The sequence below is a fragment of the Symphalangus syndactylus genome, chromosome 9 (genome assembly GCF_028878055.3).
Source record: "Symphalangus syndactylus isolate Jambi chromosome 9, NHGRI_mSymSyn1-v2.1_pri, whole genome shotgun sequence".
NCBI classification, from domain to species: Eukaryota; Metazoa; Chordata; class Mammalia; order Primates; family Hylobatidae; genus Symphalangus; species Symphalangus syndactylus.
Window position 1 is genome coordinate 140,481,431 of NC_072431.2, and position 25,603 is coordinate 140,507,033.

Genomic DNA, 25,603 nt, shown 5'->3' on the forward strand with positions numbered 1-25,603 from the left:
TTGTCTCAGACTCCTGGGTTCCAGTGATCCTTCTCCCTTGGCCTCCCAAAGTTCTGGTATTACAGGCATGAGCCACCACACCCAGCCCATGGCCGGCTTTTGATATGACCTGTCTCTTTCTTTTCTTTTTTTTTTTTTTAATGTGAGAAGTGTTAAATAATCTTTCTTTGATCTTATACATAAACCACGCTAAAATGTCTTTCACTAAGTAAAGCGAACCATTTTAGATACAGAAAATTGTAATTAGATTGGCATAGTTAAGGCCAAAAATAGAAAGTTGACATTGCTACCTTATCTTCAGCCCTTGCCTTTAAGAGGCAAATGAACACAAACTACAGGTGAATCTTGCTTGGTTCTGAGACAGTGAAGGAATTTCCCCCAGTATTTAAATATATTTACATAACCAGTTACATAAATCTAAATATTAAAAAAATCTCCAATAGATTTTAAGATGGCATTCACCATCTTTGTGAAAAGTTGAACATTACTAATGAAATCTGATCATACCTTTAGAAGGATAAACAGTGATAGCATTTACTGAATCAGAATAAATGTTTTTTGTTTTTTTTTTCTTTTGAGATGGAGTTTTGCTCTTGTTGCCCAGGCTGGAGTGCAGTGGTGCCACCTTGGCTCACTGCAACCTCCGCCCCCTGGATTCAGGCGATTATCCTGCCTCAGCCTCCCGAGTAGCTGGGATTACAGGCTCACCCCACCATGCCCAGCTAATTTTTGTATTTTTAGTATAGACGAGGTTTCACTATGTCGGCCAGGCTGGTCTCGAACTCCTGACAGGTGATCCACCCGCCTCGGCCTCCCAAAATGCTAGGGTTACAGGCGTGAGCCACCAGGCCCAGGCTTTTTTTTTTTTTTTTTTCTTTTTTTGATACAGAGTCTTACTCTGTCACCCAGGCTGGAGTGCAGTAGCACAATGTCAGCTCACTGCAACCTCCACCTCTGGGGTTTCAGCGATTCTCCTGTCTCAGCCTCCCAAGTAGCTGGGAACTATAGGCATGCACCATAAGCCCAGCTAATTTTTGTATTTTTAGTAGAGACAGGGTTTTGCCATATTGGCCTGGCTAGTTTCAAGCTCCTGACCTCAGGTGAGCCACCCACCTCAGCCTCCCAAAGTGCTTGGATTACAGGCATGAGCCACTGCGCTGCCTTGCCCACAAAGGACTATTAATTGTAGTTGCCTCTGGGAATGGGGGCTGCCTGCTTCTTTCTGTAACCCCTTCTGTGCTGTTTAAATTTTTACTTTGGGCCGGGCACGGTGCCTCATGCCTGTAATCCTAACATTTTGAGAGGCTGAGGCATGTGGTGGATCACTTGATGTCATGAGTTCAGACCAGCCACTGCGCTCCAGCCTGGGTGACAGAGTGAGACTCTGTCTCAAAAAAAAAAAAAAAAAAAAGAAAGAAAAACTTTTAATTTGTACATGTTATTTTCATCAGTTTAATGAATTTAAGTAACAAATGTGTAAATTTGATATTAATAAAATAGAAGCGTTTGGTAATCATATGTTTTGGGTTTTGTGCTTCCCCTGCAGCTCTCTAGATGAGACCACCTATGAAAGACTAGCAGAGGAAACGCTGGACTCTTTAGCAGAGTTTTTTGAAGACCTTGCAGACAAGCCATACACGTTTGAGGACTATGATGTTTCCTTTGGGGTACCTCTTGACTTCTTTTAATTTTTCTGTTTCCCCCTCTAAGAATTTTAGTTCACTAAAATGAATTTCCCTCCAGCGGAGCTAAGCATCAAGTAGCATGGAGTTGTAGGTAGGATTAAAAGACTAGGGTTCTGGGAGGGGGAGGTTGCAGTGAGCCAAAATCACGCCACTGCACTCCAGCCTGGGTGACAGAGCCAGACTCTGTCATAGATAGATAGATAGATAGATAGATAGATAGATAGATAGATAGATAGGATAGATAGATAGGATAGATAGATAGGATAGATAGATAGATAGGATAGATAGATAGATAGATAGATAGGATAGATAGATAGATAGATAGATAGATAGATAGATAGATAGATAGGATAGATAGATAGATAGATAGGATAGATAGATAGATAGGATAGATAGATAGGATAGATAGGATCGATAGATAGGATAGATAGGATAGATAGATAGGATAGATAGGATAGATAGGATGGATAGATAGATAGGATAGATAGATAGGATAGATAGGATAGATAGATAGATAGGATAGATAGATAGATAGGATAGATAGGATAGATAAAGACTAGGCTTCAAGCTGCAGCCCAGCTCTACTAGGCTTGTTGTGACTCTGGGCCAGTCACTCAGCCTCTCTGAGCCTCATTTTCCAGCTTCAGTGGATACCCATGAAGGCAAATCAGAGAGGGGCCTGAGTGTGTATTTATCCAGCAGGCAGATGGAGGGAACAACAAACTAGACCCGTAGTTCTTCAGCAGGGGTAAGATAACTGCCCAAAAGTTATTTAGATTATAAAGACTGGAGCCCTGCCCCTGTGAGACAGCGATGGGGTAGGTCAGGTGCATTCCTGGGAATCATATTTTTGAAAAGCTCACCTGGGATTCTAATGTGTATCCCTAGGTCTCATTCCTAGAGATTTGGATTACTTGGTCTGGGGTGTGGCATGACCTGGGCAGGGCACTGGGATTTTTAAGTTCCACAGATGATTCCAGTGTGCAGCTAGGATGAGAACTTGTTTTTGTTTTGTTTTGTTGAGGAAGTCCCACTCTTTCGCCGAGGTTGGAGTGCAGTGGCGCAATCTCAGCTCACTGCAACCTCCGCTTCCTGAGTTCAAGCAATTCTCCTGCCTCAGCCTCCGGAGTAGATGGGATGACAGGCCCCAGCCACCACACCCGGCTTTTTTGTATTTTAGCAAAGACAGGGTTTCACCATGTTGGTTAGGCTAGTCTCAATCTCCTGACCTCAAATGGTCCACTCACCTCAGCCTTCCAAAGTGTTAGGATTACAGGTATGAGCCACCAGGTCCAGCCTGGTGTGAGAACTGAGTTGGATGAAACATTAGCCCCAGATCCTAGAAGCCAGGGAAGTGCTGGTCTTTATCGACTGGCCACCAGGTGGCAGATTTGGGCAAGGGTCTGCCTATGGGTTTAGAATTATTGCTTAGGCCTTAGAGTCTTTTTTGCCAACGGGAGAAAATCCCTTGAAGAGAGTTTTCTGGGTTGGTTGGTTGGTTTGTCTGTCTGTTTGTTTGTTTGTTTGTTCATTTGTTTGTTTTTTGAGACGGAGTCTCCCTCTGTTATTCAGACTGGAGTGCAGTGGCACGATCTCACTGCAACCTCTGCCTCTCGGGTTCAAGCAATTCTCCTGCCTCAACCTTCTGAGTAGCTGGAATTACAGGCACATGCCCCCACACCCAGCTAATTTTTGTATTTTTAGTAGAGACAGTGTTTCACCACATTGGCCAAGCTGGTTATGAACTCCTGAACTCAAGTAATCCTCCCACCTCAGCCTCCCATTGTGCTGGGATTACAGGTGTGAGCCACGGCGCCCAGCCCCCCAAAGGTGTTAATCCTCTTGATGGCAATTAACTACTACCAGGAAATGTCACGAAGCATGCATTTTGGATTCAGTCATGGAATTGTTGAGGACAATCAGCCATCAGACTAAAGCGATAGAAATGGTGTTGGAAATTGCAGCGGGAGCACTGGATGGAGAAGGCACTCCACATGATGGAGCAGGCAACCAAGTCTTAGAGAAGGTATCAAGCCTGACTATAAGGACAGTGAGGGAACTGAAAAAAAAAAAAAAAAAAAGGAGCAATGGGCAGGGAAGGATTGAATGCCTTCCAAGTAGATTCAGTAATTGCTGTCAGCAGCAAAAAATGCAGTAGTGCCTGGGCAGGGCTTTAAAAGTGCTTGCACAGGCAGCCTTAGAGGGCTGGGCTGCTTGGGAACTCTTACAAACTGACCTGCCAGCTTGAGCGTCCACAGCCTGATGAGACGTGGGGGAGTTAAGGGCCTCCTCTCCCCTAGCCTCTACTACAGCCTGTAACTGCAGGGAAACCAAGTCGCAGGCTAAACTCTGCCCACACATGCAGACATTGATTAGCAAGCCCTGAAAACAGTCATGAAACCTGTTTTTATAGGATTAGTGAAGCCCCAGTTTGACCAGGGTACTTTGCATGAATGTTGTGTTAGAAGCAAATGTGCTAGTATTCTAGCAGCTGCATTTGGTTTACTTCTTTTTTTTTTTGAGTTGAAGCCTAGCTCTGTCACCCAGGCTGGAGTGCAGTTGTGCAATCTCAGCTCATTGCAACCTCTGCCTCCCAGGTTCAGGCGATTCTCCTGCCTCAGACTCCTGAGTAGCTGGGCTTGCAGACATGTGCCACAATACAGGGCTAATTTTTGTATTTTTAGTAGAAATGGGGTCTCACCATGTTGGCCAGGCTGGTCTCAAATTTCTGACCTCAAGTGATCCACCCGCTTCAGCCTCCCAAAGTGTTGGGTTAACAGGCGTGAGCCACGGCACCTGGCAAAAGTTGTCGTTTGGTTTACTTCTATTGAACTGAAAAAGTCACAAATATATTTATATTTAATTAAATATATTTATATAAAAATATAGCATTTATGATTATTATTTTCAGAGACAGGGCCTCGCTCTGCCACCCAGGGTGGAGTGCAGTGGCACAATCGTAGCTCACTGCAGCCTCAAACTTCTGGGCTCAAGTGATCCTTCCACCTCAGCCTCCGTAGTAGCTGGGACTACAGACACATGCCACCATACTCGGCTAATTATTTTATTTTATTTATGGGTCTCACTATGTTTCCCAGGCTGGTCTCAAACTCCTGGCCTCAAGCGATTCTCTCACCTCGGCCTCCGAAAGCACGAGGATTACAGGTGTGTGCCACCACACCCAGCCACAAATCTGTAAATTTAGAAAGGAGGACTATTTCTTTTTTTTTTTTTTCTTTTTTTGAGACAGAGTCTCGCTCTGTCCCCGAGGCAGGAGTGCAGTGGCGCCATCTCGGCTCACTGCAAGCTCCGCCTCCCAGGTTCACGCCATTCTCCTGCCTCAGCCTCCCAAGTAGCTGGGACTACAGGCGCCCGCCACTATGCCCAGCTAATTTTTCTGTATTTTTAGTAGAGACGGGGTTTCACCTGTTAGCCAGGATGGTCTCCATCTCTTGACCTCGTGATCCACCCGCCTCGGCCTCCCAAAGTGCTGGGATTACAGGCGTGAGCCACCGCGCCCGGCAGAAAGGAGGACTATTTCTAAAGAGGGTCCCACTACCTACAGGCAGGAAGCAGAACCGCTGGCCATAACTGAAAAACAAGCACTTCCAAGAAGGGGCAAAGGGAACATGAATTTATGCTGAGAGGTGCAGCTAAGCATACATATTCAGCAGATTATGGGAGGATCTATGAATATTCACAAAGGGATGGTGCAGGCATGCGGAGTAAGCTAATGTGCAGCATGTCTCCCATGTTCACTTTAGGCAGAAACTGAAATGTATTACAGGGCAACAAAATGAGACTGCATATCTACATAGACCTAGCTATTTGGTAGGCTGAAGCAGGAGGATCACTTAAGCCCGGGAGTTTGAGGCAGCTGTGAGCCATGATCGCACCACGGTTCTCCAGCCGGGGTGACAGGGCAAGACCCTGTCTTAGACCTCTCTGTGATCAGTGGTTATCAGGAAGGAATGCTAGTCAGTTGTGCTGAAACCACTAAAAAGGAAGGGCAGAATTAGGTGATTGGTTGATACCAGTGGTGAAGTGAGTCTTTTTTTTTTTTTTCTTTTTAAGATGGAGTCTTGCTCTGTTGCCCAGGCTGGAGTGTAGTGGCGCGATCTCGGCTCACCGCAACCTCCGCCTCCTGGGTTCAAGCGATTCTCTTGCCTCAGCCTCCCGAGTAGCTGGGATTATAGGCTCCTGCCACCACGCCTGGCTAATTTTTTTATATTTTTAGTAGAGATGGGGTTTTGCCATGTTGTCAGGCTAGTCTTGAACTCCTGACCTCAGGTAATCCACCTGCTTCGGGCTCCCAAAGTGCTGGGATTACAGGCATGAGCCACCACGCATGGCCTGAAGTTAGTCTTTTGAAAGGGCTAGTTTCTGTTTAGCCCTTAGGGGGAAAAGAAACTAATGGCAGTTAGGGAGGGAGTAGAATGAGGCCTGTTTGAACTCCTTTCGCATCATGGCCAAAACGTAAAATTTTTTTAGGTATCTCTGGGCTCCCCTTGGCCAAAAGATGGTTTGTTGAGTCAGTTGGGAGCTTAGAATTTTATTTTTATTTCTCATATCATTGAATCAATTTGAACCAGGCGACAAAACCTTCTGCTCCCAGTAGTGGGTCAGAGAACCTTCCTGATTCCTGCCCTGAGAGTGTCTCTCTGAAGACAACATTAGGCTGGTAGGCTTTCCAGAATCTGTAACCCATTCTTTCAAAGGAAGAGATGCCTATATTTTTCTAGCCAATTCATATACTTTGAGTATCACTCATGGGCAAAATTATTTCTAACAAATCATTTACTAATTAGCAAATGCTTAAGTGTAGATTTAGAAAGCTAAAGATATATAGTGGCTGCCATCTATAGTTTGGACTTGTGATTAACTACAGTGAAATGCTAACTCTGTACCCTAGAGTTTGAATTCCTGATTAGAGTCCTTCAGGTGCTAAGTAATTTATATATTTCATGTTTTATAATATTATTACTTGAGCTTTGTGGGAGGGCAGTCTTTTCCTCCCCTGAGACATAGCTGGAAGTTACCTCCTTTGTGAAGCCTTCCTAGATACTCCAAGCAGTCACGGTCCTTCCTTTTCTCCCTTGCCCAGCACTCTGAGGATGACTCTGTGGAGCACTGATCCCTCTGTGTTATAATTGTCCATTTACACGTCAGCTACCACCTATAATACACTGAGTTCCTCGACAGCAGGGACACTGTCTGTTCTTTGATCCCAGTGTCTGGAACACTGCCAAGTACATAGTAGGGACTTAATAAATATTGATTCATGTGTAAATGAGACTTTTCCAAAACATGCTTTCATTGATGCCTCTCAGCATTTATACACCTTTTACCAACTCGCTACTGGCCAAGTAGACAAATGAAAGCAGTAATCCAGATACACCCAAGAGGACATCTGCTCTTTTTTCTCCCTGTGGAGTGGGAGACTTAAGTGGCTTCTTAACTGGTGTATCATCTGATCAAGTGGTCCAGGTAACAGGTGGATGCCAATGTCTGGCCCCAGGCTTCACCCCTTACTGGCACTGGTCATTACAGAAGACACTCTACCAGAGCTGAAAGGACCTCTTCTCACTAGGCAGCTGTGGAGTCTGCTCTCCTTAACCTAGTGAAATCTGCCTGGAGACTTAGAGTCACCACGCTACCTGAAGTTACCTCCAAGCTGCCCTCCTTTTTTTCCCGGGTGGAGTCCTGGCCTCTTAGATATTTTAATAAGGATTTGCTTCTTGACATGTTCTTTATTCACTAAGGTGTCAGCATATTACTGTCTTAGAGCTGAGAGTTCTTCATCTTTTTTGGATCAGGACCTCCCTCTAAGAATCTGATGACTGCTCTGGTCCCTCTCTCAATAAAAACTTCCATACTCACCTGTTTTAAAAAAAAACAAAAAACTTTAAACAAATTAAATTTAACAGAGTTTTATTGAGCAAAGGGTGATTCATAAATCGGGAAGGCTGCAACCAGAATAGGTTCAGAGAGACTCCATGGTGTGCCACGTGGTTGGAGAGGATTTAGGATTTATACACAGAAAAAGGAAAGTGACATGCAGAAAACTAAAGTGAGAGCCTGGTGCAGTGCCTCATGCCTGTAATCCCAGCACTTTGGGAGGCCGAGGCGGGCGGATCATGACGTCAGGAGATCGAGACCATCCTGGCTAACACGGTGAAACCCCGTCTCTACTAAAAATGCAAAAAATTAGCCAGGTGTGGTGGTGGGCACCTGTAGTCCCAGCTACTTGGGAGGCTGAGGCAGGAGAATGGTGTGAACCTGGGAGGCGGAGCTTGCAGTGAGCCAGGATTGCACCACTGCACTCCAGCCTGGGTGACAGAGTGAGACTTCGTCTTAAAAAAAAAAAAGAAAAGAAAAAGGAAAATGAAAGTGAGGTACAGAAACAGCCAGGTTGGTTACAGCTTGGTGTTTGCCTTAAACATGGTTTGAACAGATGGCCGCCTTTGATTAGCCAAAACTCAGTGATTGGTACAAGAGTAGATTGCAGTTCACTATGTACAGAGAAGCCCTTAGATCCAAACTTAAAATATGTAAGGAGGCAGTTTTAGCTACACTTAACACACTCAGGAGTACCATTCCAGCTTCAGGCTGGAAGTGTTTGCAGCCCCCTGAGACCACTTAATCCCAAGTTAAAAACCCCTGCTCCGAGGCAGCATCTTTTTTTTTTTTTTGAGACAGATCTCACTCTGTCGCCCAGGCTGGAGCACAGTGGCATGATCTCAGCTCACTACAACCACCACCTCCTGGGCTCAAGGGATTCTCTTGCCTCAGCCTCCCGAGTAGCTGGGATTACAGGCGTGCACCAGTATGTCCAGCTAATTTTTTTTTTTGTATTTTTAGTAGAGATGGGGTTTCACCATGTTGGCCTGGCTGGTCTCAAACTCTTGACCTCAAGTGATCTACCTGCCTTGGCCTCCCAAAGTGCTGGCATTAGAGGTGTGATGGGCCAGGTGTCACTGCTCCTGGCCCAGTGAGGCACCATCTCATTGGATATGGAGACAAAGGATCTGGCTTAGCATCCTGGATTTGTATTTTCTTTCCAAGAGTCCTTAAGTGATATCTAACTTTTGCGAGCTGCAGGTTCCTCAGCTATGAAATGAGTGACATTAACCTCCTCTCTTCAGATTTATAAGAGGATCAATTAAAATGACATACGTAAAAGTGCATCCTAGCAAGTTGGTATCTACTTTAGAAATGAAGGAGGTCATATGTATATGAAGTCTCCAGACCCAACATGCCATCTTACATGTGTCTATTTCTACAAGTGACCTGGTGACAACAGTAATTGCTATTTTTGCTCCTATGTGGGTAGGGCTGATCTTGACTAGGAGGAGTCAATAACGCTCACCAGCTGTGGCCGCTGTCTGTGCTGACTGGCTAGTGCCTCTGTCTCAGAAACTGCTACATATTTTGACTATTCCCTCTGCACTTAAGGGCATGCACACTCCCAAAATAGACTCAAATTGTCTAAGGAATAATAATGATGATGAAGAGAAAGCCCTCTTTATCTGGTCTATTTGTAGTCAGTTCCGAAAGCATTAAGAATTTCTGCTGAACTAATGCGGCTAGTTTCTTTCCTGTCACCACTTTCCTTCCGAAACAGTTTCCAGATCTGTGGGGGAAAAAGTCTAATTACGGTGAACAGACTGGTGGGAAGAAGTTGAACATTGGGGTTTTCTGCCCTGTGTAAGCTTGCCCTAAGTTGGGCAGATGGTATCACAGTACCTGGTCATCATCTGCTCATTCACTATTTGACCAGTTGGTCATTCATTCACAAATGTCCTTTTTGCAGGAGGGGTGGAGGTGCTAGACCTGCAGATGCTAGCATGAAAAGACAAATCTCCTGCTGCCAAGGTGCTTAAAGGAGTGGAGGTCAGGGGACAAGCAAGCAGTCAGGCAGCTCTGAATGCAGAGGCAGGAAGCACCACGAGGCAGTGGGACCCACAGAGGGGTAGCAGGGTAGAGGTGAGTGGGTCTCATGTTGGGAGGGAGGAAGTTGACTGCAGAGAAGGTGCCAGGGGGTGAAAATAGCTTGAGAGCTGTGGAGCTAGAAGGTCTCTCACATTTGCTTATTAATATGCCCTTTGCAAAAGAGTGGCCCGATGCCTGGAGTCACTCAAAAGATTTCCAATTCCAATAAGAAAAAGTCAATTTGGGCTTCAGTGGTTGCATGTGCACCCCCTGATTTGCTGTGTGCTGAGGCATTGTGGTGATGGACGCAAGTGCGGGGACCTTGAACACGCATCTGCCCCTAGTTCTTGCCCTGAGTCCTCGAAGGAGGCAGGAGAGACATCATGGGAGACAGGAGCCGCTGATCAGTGATGAGACCAGACCTGGAACTCGCATCTTATACTCAGTCCTCTGCCCTTTCTGTTGGATTGTGGCCCCCGCAGTATAGGGTGCCACACACAACTCGAGCATTTAAGGGCCACAAAGAGGACAAATTACCAATGATTGTGTGTTGATTCTTTGAGCTCATTATCTCATGGAAATATAATTTATAAAACTCTGTATGGGATGAGTGGGAAATAGGGAGTGAATATTAACGGGTGCAGGGTTTCTTTTTGGGACAATGGAAGTAGCTGGAATTAGATAGTGTTGATGTTTGCACACTTTGTGAAATGCTAAAAACTCCTGAATTGTCCAGTTTTAAGGAACTTTTATTTATTTGTTTTTGAGACAAGTTCTCTGTGTCACCCAGGCTGAAGTGTGGTGGCGTGATCACCGGTTATTGCAGCCTCAATCTCTGAGGCTCAAGCGATTCTCCCACCTCAGCCTACCAAGTAGATGTGATAATAGGTGTGCACCACCACACCCAGCGAATTTGTAATTTTTTGTAAAAACATGGTTTTACCATCTTGCCCAGTCTGGTCTTGAACTCCTGGGCCCAAGCGATCCTCCTGCCTTGGGCTCCCAAAGTGCCAGGATTACAAGCATTAGTCACCACGTGCGGCCTCAGTTTTAAGAAACTTTTAAATAAACGAAATACAGTCATACCAAAACAGTAAAAATGGGTTTCAGGAAAAAAAATGTTTTTTAAACAAACTTATGTATAGTATAATCCTAGCCCTTTTAAAAAAATGCATTCAAAAACTGGCAGTCAACTCATAAAAGGACAAATACTTATGATTCCACTCATGAAGTAGTCAAAGGTAGTCAAAAATCATAGAAACACCACCATAAATGTATATTTTTTATTTTCAATTAAAAAAAAGATGAGTCAAAATCAGAAACAGAAAGTAGACAGGCGGTTACTAAGGGCTGTGGGATGGGGAAATTAGTGTCTAATGGGCATAGAGTTTCAGTGTTACAAGGTGAAAAGTTCTAGAGTTATGCTGCCCAGCAGTGTGAATATACTTTATTGTTCTGTACACTTAAAATGGTTAATATAGTAAATTTAGCGTTATGTGCTTTTTACTATAGTAAAATCAAAAAAAATAAAATTGGGGTCGAGTGCAGTGGCTCACACCTGTAACATAATCCCAGCACTTTGGGAGGCCGAGGTGGGAGGATCACTTGAGTCCAGAAGTTTGAAACCAGCCTGGTCAATATAGCGAGACCTCATCTCTGCAAAAGAAAAATGTTAAAATTAGACAGGTGTGGTGCCTGTAGTCCCAGCTCTATGGAGGCAGGGACTGAGTCAGAGGATCACTTGAGCATAGGGGTTTGAGGCTGCAGTGAGCCATGATCCTGCTACTGCTGCAGCCTGAGCACCAGAGCAAGACCCTGTTGTAAAAACAAACAAAAACTGGCAGCTGATACCTGAGAGTGAATATCTTTTATCGCTGGTTAATGGGATCGAGAGAATGCTTCATGTCATAGAAAGAACAGTGTCTTTGGACCCACACAGACCTGGATTTAAGATTAGCTCCGCCAATTACTAAGTACTCTTTACTATGAACCTCTGTTTTCCTCATCTGTGAAACTGGAATAACGAATCCTACCGCCAACAATTGTAGTCAAGTTGGAAACAATTTACACAAAGTGCCGAACACCAAGCCTGGCACAGCAGGAACTGAGTAAATAGTGGTTAATATTTTTATCAGTGTCTGTATTGCTGACGTCTCCATCATTTCTATACATTTGTTTTTGAATCAGAAAAAGATGTTATTTTAAAAAAATAACCCAGTAATGCCCCTTGTCCCATTCCTATCAGTTATATTATTATTGTTACTACCCTCGGGAATTTCAATAGCTCTTTGTTTTTTGGGTTTTTTGTTTTGTTTTGCTTTGCTTTTGAGACAGGGTCTCACTCTGTCGCCCACTCTGAAATGTAGTGGTGTGATCTCAGCTCACTGCAGCCTCAACCTCCTGGGCTCAGGCGATCCTCCCACTTCAGCCTCCCAAGTAGCTGGGACCACAGGCGCATGCCACCACACTTGGCTAATTTTTGCATTTTTAGGAGAGACAGGGTTTTGCCATATTGCCTGGGCCGGTCTGGAACTCCTGGGCTTAAGCCATCTACCTGCCTGGGCCTCCCAAAGTGCTGGAATTTCAGGCGTGAGGCATGCCTGGCCTAAATAGTTCTCTATATTTGCAAAAGTGTGTTATAAGAATCATTCAGAACCTCTCGATTGGTTGGAGGCTGTAGAATGCACAGAAAAAGGCTGCCGCCGTGTATCTCTGCAAGTCATGCACACAATGGGGAACAGCAGGCTCCACCCTGCTTACCAGTTCCAATACAGAGAACTAGCCCTGTAGCTGTTTCTTTCATATCTCACCCATTCTAAAGAGACCACAGGCTTTAGAAGTAAAGGATTCTTTTGTTGAAAGAATGTTTTCAAATTTAAATGAACATTTATTGTTCAAAGATGGACCAACTAGTCTTTTGAAGAATTCAAGGCTCTTTAGAGAAAAATAAAGCCTTGGAGGAGTATCTGAGAAGCTTGTTAGATGCGTGGGAAGAGTCTGGCAAAAAAAAAACTTCATCTGGAGTTTCTGCCTTCTACCAACAGAGCTGAAGCTAATGCCCTTCTAATACAAGCAAAGCAGATGGTTTGCATACTTCCTTTCCTTCCTTTTACTTCTTCTGTAATAGACTTGTCGTGTCTGATGTTTGGGCTGACGTGGTACTCTAATAGAGTTAGAGTCTGCGTTTTTTTATGTCCTCTAGTATGTTCTGGTTGATGGTTGAGGGCAACAAACCAGCAGTCCCAGATGCCAGCCTCAAGGCCTCAGGGAGGTCACTTAACTCTGCGAGCTTCATCACCGTTCTCACCTTGCAGACCTCACAGGGAACAGGGAAAGCTCTATGAGATACAACATCATTATGATTAATCCTATTCTGATTCTGAAAGCAAAGCTCTTCCTCCACAAACTTCTATTTCTAAATACTCAATTAAAGACATTTCTGGCCGGGCGCAGTGGCTCACACCTGTAATCTCAGCACTTTGGGAGGCCGAGGTGTGCGGATCATGATCTCTACTAAAAATACAAAAAATTAGCCAGGCGCCGGGCGCGGTGGCGGCGCCTGTAGTCCCAGCTACTCGGGAGGCTGAGGCAGGAGAATGGCGTGAACCCGGGAGGCAGAGCTTGCAGTGAGCCGAGATAGTGCCACTGCAATCTGGCCTGGGCGAAAGAGTGGGACTCCGTCTCAAAAAAAAAAAAAAAAGACATTTCTTTATGGTGTATTTTGTGTACTTGTAGAAATGGAAAGTGTTGAGATAAAACCTGAAGCAATGATGACGAAGTGCTTTTTCTTGTTTTAATTTCTTCATGCTTTTTTCCACCTAATCCCCTAGAGTGGCGTCTTAACTGTTAAACTGGGTGGAGATCTAGGAACCTACGTGATCAACAAGCAGACGCCAAACAAGCAAATCTGGCTATCTTCTCCATCCAGGTATGTAGGTATGTTCAGAAGTCAACATATGTAATTCTTAAAGACTTCCGAAATGCGACATTGTGGACCATTTAAGAAATGTTGGCTGAGCATGGTGGCTCACACCTGTAATCCCAACACTTTGAGAGGCTGAGGTAGGAGGATCACTTGAGGACAGGAGTTCAGAACCAACCTGGGCAACATAGTGAGTCCCTGTTTCTGTAAAGAAAAGAAAAATAAAGTCACGGCTGGGTGCGGGCTCGCACCTGTAATCCCAGCACTTTGGGAGGCCAAGGCCTGTGGATCACTTGAGCTCAGGAGTTTGAGACCAGCCTGGGCAATGTCACAAAGCCCCACCTTTACTAAAAATATAAAAATTAGCCAGGTGTGGTGGCACACGCCTGTAGTCCCAACTACTTGGAAGGCTGAGGTTCAGCCTCAGCCTGAGCCCAGGAGGTGGAGGTTGCAGTGAGCCAAGATTGCGCCACTACACTCCAGCCTGGACAACAGGGCCAGACCCTGTCCCAAAAAAAAAAGAAAAAAAAAAAGGTCACCATCTTATGTTAGCATCCTTATAAGTGAGCCTTTCCTGATATTTTGCAGCCTGTCTCATTCTCAGTAGAAAAGTTTAGTTATATAACTTCTCCCTGCTGACAATTTGGATACTGTAAGCAGGCATTAGGATATTAAGAAGATCTGAAGTGAGTAGCTTATAACTTTTCCAAATCCAGCCTAGACAGTTTTCCTCTATTAAATTATTGCCCTGGCATTAAAAAAAGCTACGTTTGACCTTGTAGCGTTTGAACAAGTTGCACTTTGTCTTCAAAGCAAGTTAAAGTTTGACCTCTACTTGTTTTGAGCCTCTGAGGTGAAGGGTTATTTGAATTCCCTTTGCAGGATGGGGTTGTGTATCCTGTGGAAGTGGTAGAATGTTTTATAGTGCTGCTTTCGGGCATTTAATCCCTCCTGCCTTTTCCATTGATGTGCTTTCAATCTAGAGGAATAAAAGATTGTGTTGGAGACACAATGTGGCCTGCAAAGCATTTGAAAGCCTGAGAACGTGCAGGGAGAGACGTCCCTCATCCCTCAGCAGCCTGGCTGCTGAAGTGGTTGTAAGAAAGTAAAAGAGAAATGCCCACAAAAAGCTCTCAGATCCAGTCATTTATCAGCACTTCCAAAGAGAGAATGTTGACTGTGAATTGGGAAAGGGCCAGATAAAACCAGCATAGAATTCTTTGAAAGACTAACGGTGTTTGCATTTTTTAAAAATTATAACCTTACTCTACCCCCTAACATTGACATCATTTTTAGGCAATTAATATTATACCATTTATTATTCTGTGATCTCTAATGCTTTGTTCAGAATAGTGTTGTTTCCTTTCCCCACACTCTCATCCAGGAAGTGTGCTAGAGTTCACTGTCATCCAGGACAGTGCTAGAAGTCACTGTCATTCTAGGAAGGCCCTAATTCACAGATTGTATTGGTTTTTAGACCCAGTTAGTGTGCTGGAGGTTGGAGGATTTTAACCTCTGTGGGCCAACTAGCCTCTGTGGCCTCAGTCATTCTTCCTGACCCTGGCTGTGCTTGAGCCTGTGTGTTCTTATCCTTCATCTCTGGGGGAGCGAAGTGGATCAGCTCAGTCCAGCGATCACTTTTGGGGATCAGTGGCTTTGTAGATATCGGGCAGGCACTTACCCCAAAAGAACTTTCCCCATATCTGGAGGCTGAAAACGTCCATATCGTATTTTTTTTTTTTTTTTTTTTTGAGACGGAGTCTCGCTCTGTCGCCCAGGCTGGAGTGCAGTGGCACAATCTCGGCTCACTGCAAGCTCTGCCTCCCGGGTTCACGCCATTCTCCTGCCTCAGCCTCTCAGAGTAGCTGGGACTACAGGCGCCAGCCACCGTGCCCGGCTAATTTTTTGTATTTTTAGTAGAGACGGGGTTTCACCGTGGTCTCGATGTTCTGACCTCGTGATCCACCCGCCTCGGCCTCCCAAAGTGCTGGGATTACAAGCGTGAGCCACCGCGCCTGGCTCTTACCCTAGCTGTGTTCAGTAGCATGGGAATTTGGAAAGATCTGCTGAGCATGCCATTTACTGTCACAGATACTATCTTCCTCAACAACAACAAAAAATAATAATTATATATATATGGGGTGGGGGGGCAGGGTGAGACTGGATAAGACTGAAGAGGTGCCTTGGCCGGAGCAGGCCACGCCCAGAGACCACAGGCTCCCAGGTCGACCTCAGGCCCCTCCCCTTCCTGCGCCCAGTTTCCGGCAGATCCAGAGTGTGGCCACCGCCGGATGGGAGTCGGTGGGAGGCAGAGAAGCGGGCCCTGAGGACAACCTCTCAGTGCTTCTGTGGGAAGTGGCGGCAAGACGGCAGCTCCCAGCGGGGGATGGAGGCCGAGTCAGTCTGCTGGTCGCTGGAGGCCAGGACGCTGCGTCACAAAGCCGGCCCGCTCCGGGCCCTCACCACCAGGGCGGCTCTCCCCACTCCCGGCCTACTGCCCACACAGACTGCGGGGTTCCCGGGGAGCAGGACCCAGGCCGTCCCGCGCCTGTCTTCTTGAAAGGAGGAGGCCGGAGCGTGGGAGCGCCGTGTAGCTGTGCCTGCAAAGGCACAGGATTCCGCGGGAAGATCCCGCAGCTTCGGGCCGTCGTCATTGTTTTTATACCTGTGGCAAATGGAATGACCAGACACACGGTAATGTCTGGAGAAACCTCTGTAGAGGAGCAGGACGTTGTGGACATGCTGTGGCCCGGATAGTGGCTGCCGAGCAATTGGAGCCTGCAGCCGCCCAACTTGGCCAAAGAAGGCGTCATGCTGTCTGTGGAAAAGATTTCTAGAAGCTGTTGTGTTAATAACAAAGCCTCAAAAAAAAAAAAAACAAACCGTAAAATTATCAACAATAAAGATCATCCTTGAGTCTGATTTGAAAAGTAGGTTGAAACTCTGCGGAGGCATTCTACTGGCAAGATACCACCCTCATAGCCAGATCTGCAGGTCCCAGCCGTCATGCCAGGGAAAATGCTCCATCCCCCATTCCTCAGCTTCTGTTTCTGGTTTCAGAGGTCTGTGTATTGGAGGGGCTTTAAAGCGAGAAGTGTCTTTACCCACTTGCTCTTTTTCACAGATGTGAATATGAAGGTCCAGTGGGGAAAGTGACATGTCCTGAGTCAGAATAGAGTCAACAAGAAAACAGGACCAAAAATGACAGCCTCTAGTGTATAATGGGCATTGATGAGGTACTGGAAATACAGAGATGAAGAAAACACAGCCCCATCTTCGAGGAGCTCAATCTAGCAAGGGAGACAGACTCTTTGTGGGTGGGACCAGGCTTCCCTGCAGCAGAAGGAAGCTTGAAATTGGTAACGAGCCTCAGCAGGAACAGAGGCAGGCCACCAAGCTACCTTGAGAGGATTGCATGTGGACACGGGGCTATGACCTGGCCCTGCTTTGGCCTACTAGCTGTGCTGTAGAGCCAGGTGGGGCCTGGAGTGGCCTGTGCTACTGTGAGCTCTTTCCACTCCCCCAAGGCATTGCATAAATAATGTCACTTTCTGTTTGCACAGCAAAATCAGGGACACAATTTTCTAGAACATGGGGTGCCTTCCCTCCCCCAAGCCCAGCAGGTCTACAGTGACTGATGGGCCCTTGGTTTTGTTTGAGACGGAACACCCCACAGGGTTCCGAGTGGTCATTTGTGGCCCACAGGCCACTGGCAAACGCAGGCAGAGCTGCGGAGCCCTCGGGAGCCACAGAGGGCCTGCTGGCTGCCACGACATGCCAACTCAGCTGCTGTTGGCCCTCCTGTGGGCGGCAGTGCTAGTGATGTGCAGAATCCTGGGACTAGTGCCAAGGAACCTATAGATACCCTGGGTGACCCAGGCGTGCACTGCTGTGGTGGCCTTCATGGTCAGAAGATGACACGCTGAGAAGGGGAGAATCAGCCCAGGGTGAGATCCACAGAAAGGCCAGCACCGCACGCTGGTGGTGGTCTTATGTCGACCATGCCAGAGGCCAGTCCTTGATTGCTCCAAACCCTCTGCTCGAGGGTTCCACATGAAATGAGCAGGTCCTCCTGTCAGGACCTAGGTTAGTTTCTGAAAAAGCATGAAAAGCAGGCCTCCTGAACTTCCCCGAATGACTGATGCAAATCGCGTCCTGAATGCTTCACAGCACCATGGAGAGGATCTTCAGGGGCAAACTGCAGACTGTCTGAATGATGGCACTGACTGTCAGCAAACCGCAGAACTGCCTGACCAAGAAATTGCGAGACAGAAGCAATGCTTGCAGGCAAAGAAGACGAATGGGCCAGACACAGTGGCTCACACCTGTAATCCCAGCACTTTGGGAGGCCGAGGCAGGCGGATCACTTGAGGTCGGGAGTTTGAGACCAGCCTGGGCAACATGGTGAAACCCTGTCTGTACCAAAAATACAAAAAATTCGCCAGGCATGGTGGCGGGCACCTGTAATCCCAGCTACTCGGGAGGCTGAGACAGGAAATCGTTTGAACCCAGGAGGCGAAGGTTGTGATGAGCTGAAATCGTGCGTGCCACAGCATTCCATCCTGGGCGACAGAGTGAGTCTGTCTCAAAAAAAGGAGAAGAAGGAAAGGCCAAGGCAGGAATGAAACAGGCCATGAATGTTGGAGTGAAGCAACTGGCCTCCCCGTGCTAAGCGGCTACTGTGAGTTCTTTCCGCTCCCCCAAGACATTGCATAAATAATGTCACTTTCTGACACCCACCCCGCTGAATGTCCTGTCTCTGCTCCAGGGTGGTATGATGGGGACTTGGCGGTGGAGGGGAACAGGGAAACCAGACATAGTGGTCCCCCAGCTTCCCAGCTACAAGTCCTTCTGAAGAGTGTGGATGACAATGGTGACCTTAGGTGTATCTTTCTAATGTCCTGAGGGGGCAATTGTAGAAGCAAACATGCAAATGTGGTAAGAAATCCAAAGGAGTAAAGAGGTCGGGGAGTAGGCCTCTGCAGGGTGCAAGGGCAGGGCTGGAGACGGAGCTCCCGAGGCTGCAGCTGATGCTGCCCGCTCTGCCTTAACTGCATGAAAAACATGTGATGAGGCCATATCAGGAGTCCACGGAGGAGGACACCTACTGCCCGACGTCTAGCAGAGACTAAGCAAGGTGCGTGAAAACTTGAACCGCATGTGTCACACCCGTGACTACTACAAGAAGATGGCCCAAAACCTGGCCCAGGAATTGAAGAAAGACACTTCCAGTTTTCAGAGGGAGATTCTTTGCAATAAGAAAACGGCCCAGGGGGCAGGCACGGTAGCTCACACCTGTAATCCTAGCACTTTGGGAAGCTGAGGCAGGCAGATGGCTTGAGCTCAGGAGTTCCAGACCAGCCTGGGAACATGGTGAAACCCTGTCTCTACCAAAAATACAAAAATTAGCTGGGTGTGGTGGTGCGTGCCTGTGGTCCCAGCTACTCGGGAGGCTGAGGTGGAAGGATTGCTTGAGCCTGTAGGATGGAGGTTGCAGTGAGCTGAGATTGCACCACTGCGCTCCAGCCTAGGTGACACAGTGAGACCCCATCTCAAAAAAAGAAAAAAGAAAGAAAGAAAACGGTCCGGGAAGGCTGGAGGGTCGCCGTGTCCATTGAGAGAGTGCTCCAGGCACTCCAAAAAGAAAATGACCACAACAGGAAGAAACCGGCTGACTATGAGACTAAGTTCCAACGTTTTACAAGTGGCCTTTGGCTCCTGGCTCCCCGCCCACAGCTGACGGGCCCAGAAGTGCTAGGGGGACCCTGGGCCGCCAGGGCCCCCAGGAGGGAGGCAGGTAACGATGCAAGGGCTTGGGTCCAGAGCACCAGGTGGTTTGATTCTGTTTTCCCTGTACCTGGGTCCTGATTGCCCAGAGACTCGGGGGAACACCAGCCAGTGCTGCTGCCTTTAAAGCACTTTTGATTGATCTCTTGTTAATTTAGCAATGGTTATTGGTTGATGCTGCAGTTGCCCGTATTGAAGTTTGATGGATAGTATTAGGATGGTAAGGCACTATTTTTCAAATAAAGGTTAATATAAAAAAAATTTTGTTTTTTTCCTCTCAGCCGTTCACATTGGTTCAAAATATCTTTCATCTGGCTGCATTTCTGATTTTTGTTTTGTTTTGTTTTTTCTTAATTTTATTTATTTTTAATTAATAATAATTTTTTTTTTGTCAACATGGGGTCTCACTTTGTTGCCTAGGTTGGTCTCAAACTCGTGGCTTCAAGCAGTCCTCCCACGTCAGCCTCCCAAAGTGCTGGGGTTATGGGTGTGAGCCACTGCAGTGGCCTGTTTTTTTTGTTTTGTTTTGTTTTGTTTTTCAGTTGACTACTTTTCAGGTCCTGTGAAATCAGCAGTCTTTCCTCCCACCTTGCCCACCCTGAAGAGGTTGCAGAATAAAGGAGAGTTCTAGGGACAGTTGGGCATCAGTGCCTGTGCTCCGAGCACCTCAGACGGTGTGAAGGGGTCTGGAGGTTACTCAGGCTCTGCCTGGGAACCCAATAGCAGCATCAGAGTATAGGGCCAAGGGGACGGTCCTTGGGCTTGGTGTGGTTTATTAGTCCTTTTCCTGTGACCCTGATGGTTTGGTTCACTCATTTTTATCTCCATACTGGGAACAGGTTCAAGCCCCAGCATTTGGTTGATAATGCAGGAATCCTTGATACTTTTATTGCCCAGGCTTCCCTTCCTGGTGACCTCCTCCTAGCCTCAGTCTTTGGAAAAGCCCTCCTCGAGTGCTCAGGCAGACTCAGGTGCCCTTTTTTCTGGGCTCCCGAGCACTCTATTCTTACCTCCATCAAGGTGCCACATGCACCAGTGTTATCTGCTGCCATGGCCACTCATCCATGAGGCCAGGAGGAAGCAGAATGTACATCTGGTGTAAGAAGACATGGCAGAAGCCAGCCTCCAATCTCTCCACACGAATACGGCATTCCCAAAACAACGTGCATGTGCCGTTATTCACTGGATGGGCTTGTGGTGGATGAACTAGCCCACCAGGCTCTCAATGTCATGAATTTAACATTGAATTAAGAAAAATATTTTTTAAAAATAATAGTTTAGGTGATTGCTGGGGTGCTAGGAGAGGAAGGAATGGGGAATAACTGTTTAATGGGTATAGTTGGCCTTCTGTATCTGTGGGTTCCACATCTGATTCAACCAACCGTGGATCAAAATATTTGAAAATAAAAAACAATAAAACAACAAAAATGATACAAATAAAAACCAATATAACAACTATTAACAGCATTTACATTGTACTAGGCATTATAAGTAATCTAGAGATGACTTAAAGCGTACAGAAGGATGTGCCTAGGTTAGATGCATGTATTGTACCATTTCATATCAGGGACTTGAGTACCCACGGAGTTTGGTATCTGCAGATCCTGGAACCCGTTCCCCATGGATACCAAGGAACAACAGCACTGGGTCTCCTTTTAGGGTGATGCAGATGTTTTGAAGCTAGACAGAGGCAGTGGTTGCACAACATCGTAAATGTACTAAATGCCACCAAATTATTCATTTTTAAATGCTTAATGTGTTATGTGAATTTCACCTTAACAACTAATAATATTATAGGTAAGGCACAAGTTACATCAGTGGCACAAAAATGGCCCTAATTTTTAAAACACTGCTTTAGCATAGCAGGTATCACATGTGAGGTAGCAAAAGCTGGAGATCAAAGTGTGATGCCTGGAGACTTATCAGTAAGGGTCAAATGTTTTTTCAGGTTTTGAGAATCATTCTTGGAATTGTTCCAGAAGATATATTGTAAAACTCTTCTTAGATGCTAAGATAAGAAGGCAGATATACACTATGGCTCATTTTGTGTTATTTTCTAGAGCTTTACTCCAGTCAGTTTCTTGGGGGCAGCATTTGTGGAATCAGTGGTTCATCTGAAGGCTGTGCTCTGGAATTACTATGTATTTGTTTTCTCTTCCAGTGGACCTAAGCGTTATGACTGGACTGGGAAAAACTGGGTGTACTCCCACGACGGCGTGTCCCTCCATGAGCTGCTGGCCACAGAGCTCACTAAAGCCTTAAAAACCAAACTGGACTTGTCTTCCTTGGCCTATTCCGGAAAAGATGCTTGATGCCCAGCCCTGTTTTAAGGACATTAAAAGCTATCAGGCCAAGACCCCAGCTTCATTATGCAGCTAAGGTCTGTTTTTTTTGTTGTTGTTGTTTATCTTTTTTCATTCCTGCTTTTGAGGACAGTTGGGCTATGTGTCACAGCTCTTTCTTGCCTCCTACCTTGCCCCCAAGTTCTGATTTTTAATTTCTATGGAAGATTTTTTGGATTGTCTGATTTCCTCCCTCACATGATATCCCTTATCTTTTATAATGTCTTATGCCTATACCTGAATATAACAACCTTTAAAAAAGCAAAACAATAAGAAGGAAAAATTCCAGGAGGAAAAATGAATTGTCTTCAGTCTTCATTCTTTGAAGGATTTACTGCAAGAAGTACATGAGGAGCAGCTGGTCAACCTGCTCACTTTTTCTGTCTCCAAGTGAGACACGTTAAAGGGTAGCCTATGAATGTTTTCAGGCTTCTTTCAAAGTGTAAGCACTTCTGAGCTCTTTAGCCTTGAAGTGTCGAAAGCAACTCACATGGGAAGACCATTTCTTATTTGTACTTTGTGACTGCCAAGGTGTGGCCTGCACTGGGTTGTCCAGGGAGACCTAGTGCAGTTTCTCCCACATATTCACATATGTGTCTGTGTGTATATATGTTTTTTCAATTTAAAGGTTAGTATGGAATCAGCTGCTACAAGAATGCAAAAAATCTTCCAAAGACAAGAAAAGAGGAAAAAAAGCCGTTTTCATGAGCTGAGTGATGTAGCGTAATAAAATCATGGAGCTGAGGAGGTGCCTCGTAAACATGAAGGGGCAGATAAAGGAAAGAGATACTCGTGTTTATAAAGAGAACCCTGGTCCTAGACATAGTTCAGCCACAAAGTAGTTGTCCCTTTGTGGACAAGTTTCCCAAAGTCCTTGGACCTCTGCCTCCCCATCTGTTAAATGAGAGGATAGAGTATGATTGATTCCTAGCATTCAATGGTCCTGTCAAGCAGCCTAACAGGCTAGTTCTAATTCCTGTTGGGTAGATGAGGGGATGACAAAGAGCAGTTTTTTTGCTTTTTTTTTTTTTTTTTGAGACAGAGTCTCGCTCTGTCACCCAGGCTGGAGTACAGTGGCGCAGTCTCGGCTCACTGCAAGCTCCGCCTCCCGGGTTCACGCCATTCTCCTGCCTCAGCCTCTCCAAGTAGCTGGGACTACAGGCGCCTGCCACCACGCCTGGCTAATTTTTTGTATTTTTAGTAGAGACGGGGTTTCACCGTGGTCTCGATCTCCTGACCTCGTGATCCGCCCACCTCGGCCTCCCAAAGTGCTGGGATTACAAGCGTGAGCCACTGCGCCCGGCCTAAGAACAGTTTTTAAGCTATATAGAAAACATTGTTATTGGTGTTGCCCTATCGTGATTTCAGTTGAATTCATGTGAAATAATAGCCATCCTTGACCGGGCGCGGTGGCTCACACCTGTAATCCCAGCACTTTTGGAGGCCGAGGTGGGTGGATCACCTCAGGTCAGGAGTTCAAGACCAGCCTGGCCAACATGATGAAACCCTGTCTCTACTAAAAATGCAAACATTAGCTGGGCATGATGGCAAGTGCCTGTAATCCCAGCTACTCAGGAGGCTGAGGTGGGAGAATCGCTTGAACCCAGAGGCGGAGGTAGCAGTGAGCCGAGATCATGCCGTTGCACTCCAGCCTGGGCGACTGAGCGAAACTCCATCTCAAAATAATAATAACAATAAAATAATAGTAATAGCCATGCTTTATTGTACCCTTACTGGGTTAAGCGTATTATACCACATTACCTCATTTTAATTTTTACTGACCTGCACTTTATACAAAGCAACAAGCCTCCAGGACATTAAAATTCATGCAAAGTTATGCTCATGTTATATTATTTTCTTACTTAAAGAAGGATTTATTAGTGGCTAGGCGTGGTGGCGTGGACCTGTAATCCCAGGTACTCAGGAGGCTGAGACGGGAGAATTGCTTGACCCTGGGAGGCAGAGGTTGCAGTGAGTTGAGATCGTGCCTGAGCGACGAGCGAGACTCCATCTCAAAAAAAAAAGAAGGGTTTATTAGTGACAAGTTTGTATTAATATGTAGCAAAGGCTTTTCCAATGGGTGAATAAAAACACATTCCATTAAGTCAAGCTGGGAGCTGACATTGTGCCACGGCAATCCAGCCAAGGTGACACATTGAGAACTTGTTGAAAGAAAGGAATAGAATAGAATAGCGTGGAATGGAATGGAATGGATTGGAATGGAATGGAATTTAATGGAACGGTGAAATAAAATATGAGCTGACATTGTGCCACTGCAATCCAGCCAGGGTGACAGATTGAGAACTTGATGAAAGAAAAGAATAGAATAGTGTGGAATGGAATGGAATGGACTGGAATGCAATGCAGTGCAATGCAGTGCAATGGAACAGAATGGAACGAAATGGAATGGAATGGTGAAATAAACTGTAAGCTGACTTTGTGCCACTGCAAACCATCCAGGGTGACAGACTGAGAACTAGTTGAAAGAAAGGAATAGAATAGAATAATGTGGAATGGAATGGAGTGGAGTGGAGTGGAGTGCAGTGAAGTGGAATGGAATGGGACGGTGAAATAATATGTGAGCTGACATTGTGCCACGGCAATCCAGTGGAGTGGAGTGGAGTGGAGTGGAGTGGAGTGGAGTGGAATGGAATGGAATGGGACGGTGAAATAATATGTGAGCTGATATTGTGCCATGGCAATCCAGCCAAGGTGACAGATTGAGAACTTATTGAAAGAAAGGAATAGAATAGAATAGCGTGGAATGGAATGGAATGGATTGGAATGGAATGGAATGGAGTGCAAAGGAACAGAATGGAACGAAATGGAATGGAATGGAAGTGAACGGAACGGAACGAAACAGAACGGAATGGAATGGCACAGAATGGAATGGAATGGAATGGAATGGAGTGCAATGGAACGGAATGGAATGAAATGGAGTGGAATGGAATGGAATGGAATGGAATAGAGTGCAATGGAACGGAATGGAATGGAATGGAATGGAGTGGAACAGTGAAATAAAATGTGAGCTGACATTGTGCCACTGCAATCCAGCCAGGGTGACAGATTGAGAACTTGTTGAAAGAAAGGAATAGAATAGAATAGTGTGGAATGTAGTGTAATGGAATGGAATGGAATGGAATTGAATCTAATGGAATGGAATGGAATGGAATGGAATGGAATGGAATGGAATGGAATGGAATGGAATGGAATGGAATGGAATGGAGTGCAATGAAATGGAATGGAATGGAATGAATGGAATGGAATGGAATGGAATGGAATGGAATGGAACGGTGAAATAAAATGTGAGCTGACATTGTGGCACTGCAATCCAGCCAGGGTGACAGATTGAGAACTTTTTGAAAGAAAGGAATAGAATAGAATAGTGTGGAGTGGAATGAAATGGAATGGAATGGAATGGAATGGAATGGAACGGAATCGAATGGAATGGAGTGCAATGGAACGGAATGGAATGGAATGGAGTGGAATGGAATGGAATGGAGTGGAATGGAATGGAATGGAATGGAGTGAAATGGAATGGAGTGGAATGGAATGGAATGGAGTGAAATGGAATGGAATGGAGTGGAGTGGAGTGGAGTGGAGTGGAATGGAGAAATAAAATGTGAGCTGACATTGTGCCACTGCAATCCAGCCACAGTGACAGATTGAGAACTTGTTGAAAGAAAGGAATAGAATAGAATAGTGTGGAATGGAATGGAATGGAGTGCAGTGGAACAGAATGGAACGGAATGGAATGAAATGTAACGGAATGGAATGGAATGGAATGGAACGGAACGGAACAGAACGGAATGGAATGGAATGGAATGGAACGGTGAAATAAAATGTGAGCTGACATTGTGCCACTGCAATCCAGCCAGGGTGACATATTGAGAACTTGTTGAAAGAAAGGAATAGAATAGAATAGTGTGGAATGG

At 45.8% G+C, this 25,603-nt stretch overlaps 1 protein-coding gene across 3 annotated transcripts in view; it reads left to right on the forward strand.

Annotated features, from left to right (window-relative positions):
- FXN (frataxin) overlaps positions 1-23,933 on the forward strand; it is a 48,678-nt gene extending 24,745 nt beyond the window's left edge. For 2 of the 3 annotated variants that reach the window (XM_055294405.2, XM_063609938.1), the window contains exons 4-6: positions 1,547-1,667; positions 13,448-13,545; positions 21,488-23,933. In XM_055294405.2, the coding sequence (XP_055150380.2) occupies positions 1,547-1,667; positions 13,448-13,545; positions 21,488-21,638 (370 nt within the window). In that variant the 3' untranslated portion in view covers positions 21,639-23,933. Of the gene's footprint in view, positions 1-1,546; positions 1,668-13,447; positions 13,554-21,487 lie in introns of all 3 variants that reach the window. The other variant, XM_063609937.1, reaches the window with a different exon arrangement.
- Positions 23,934-25,603: the final 1,670 nt, after the last annotated feature.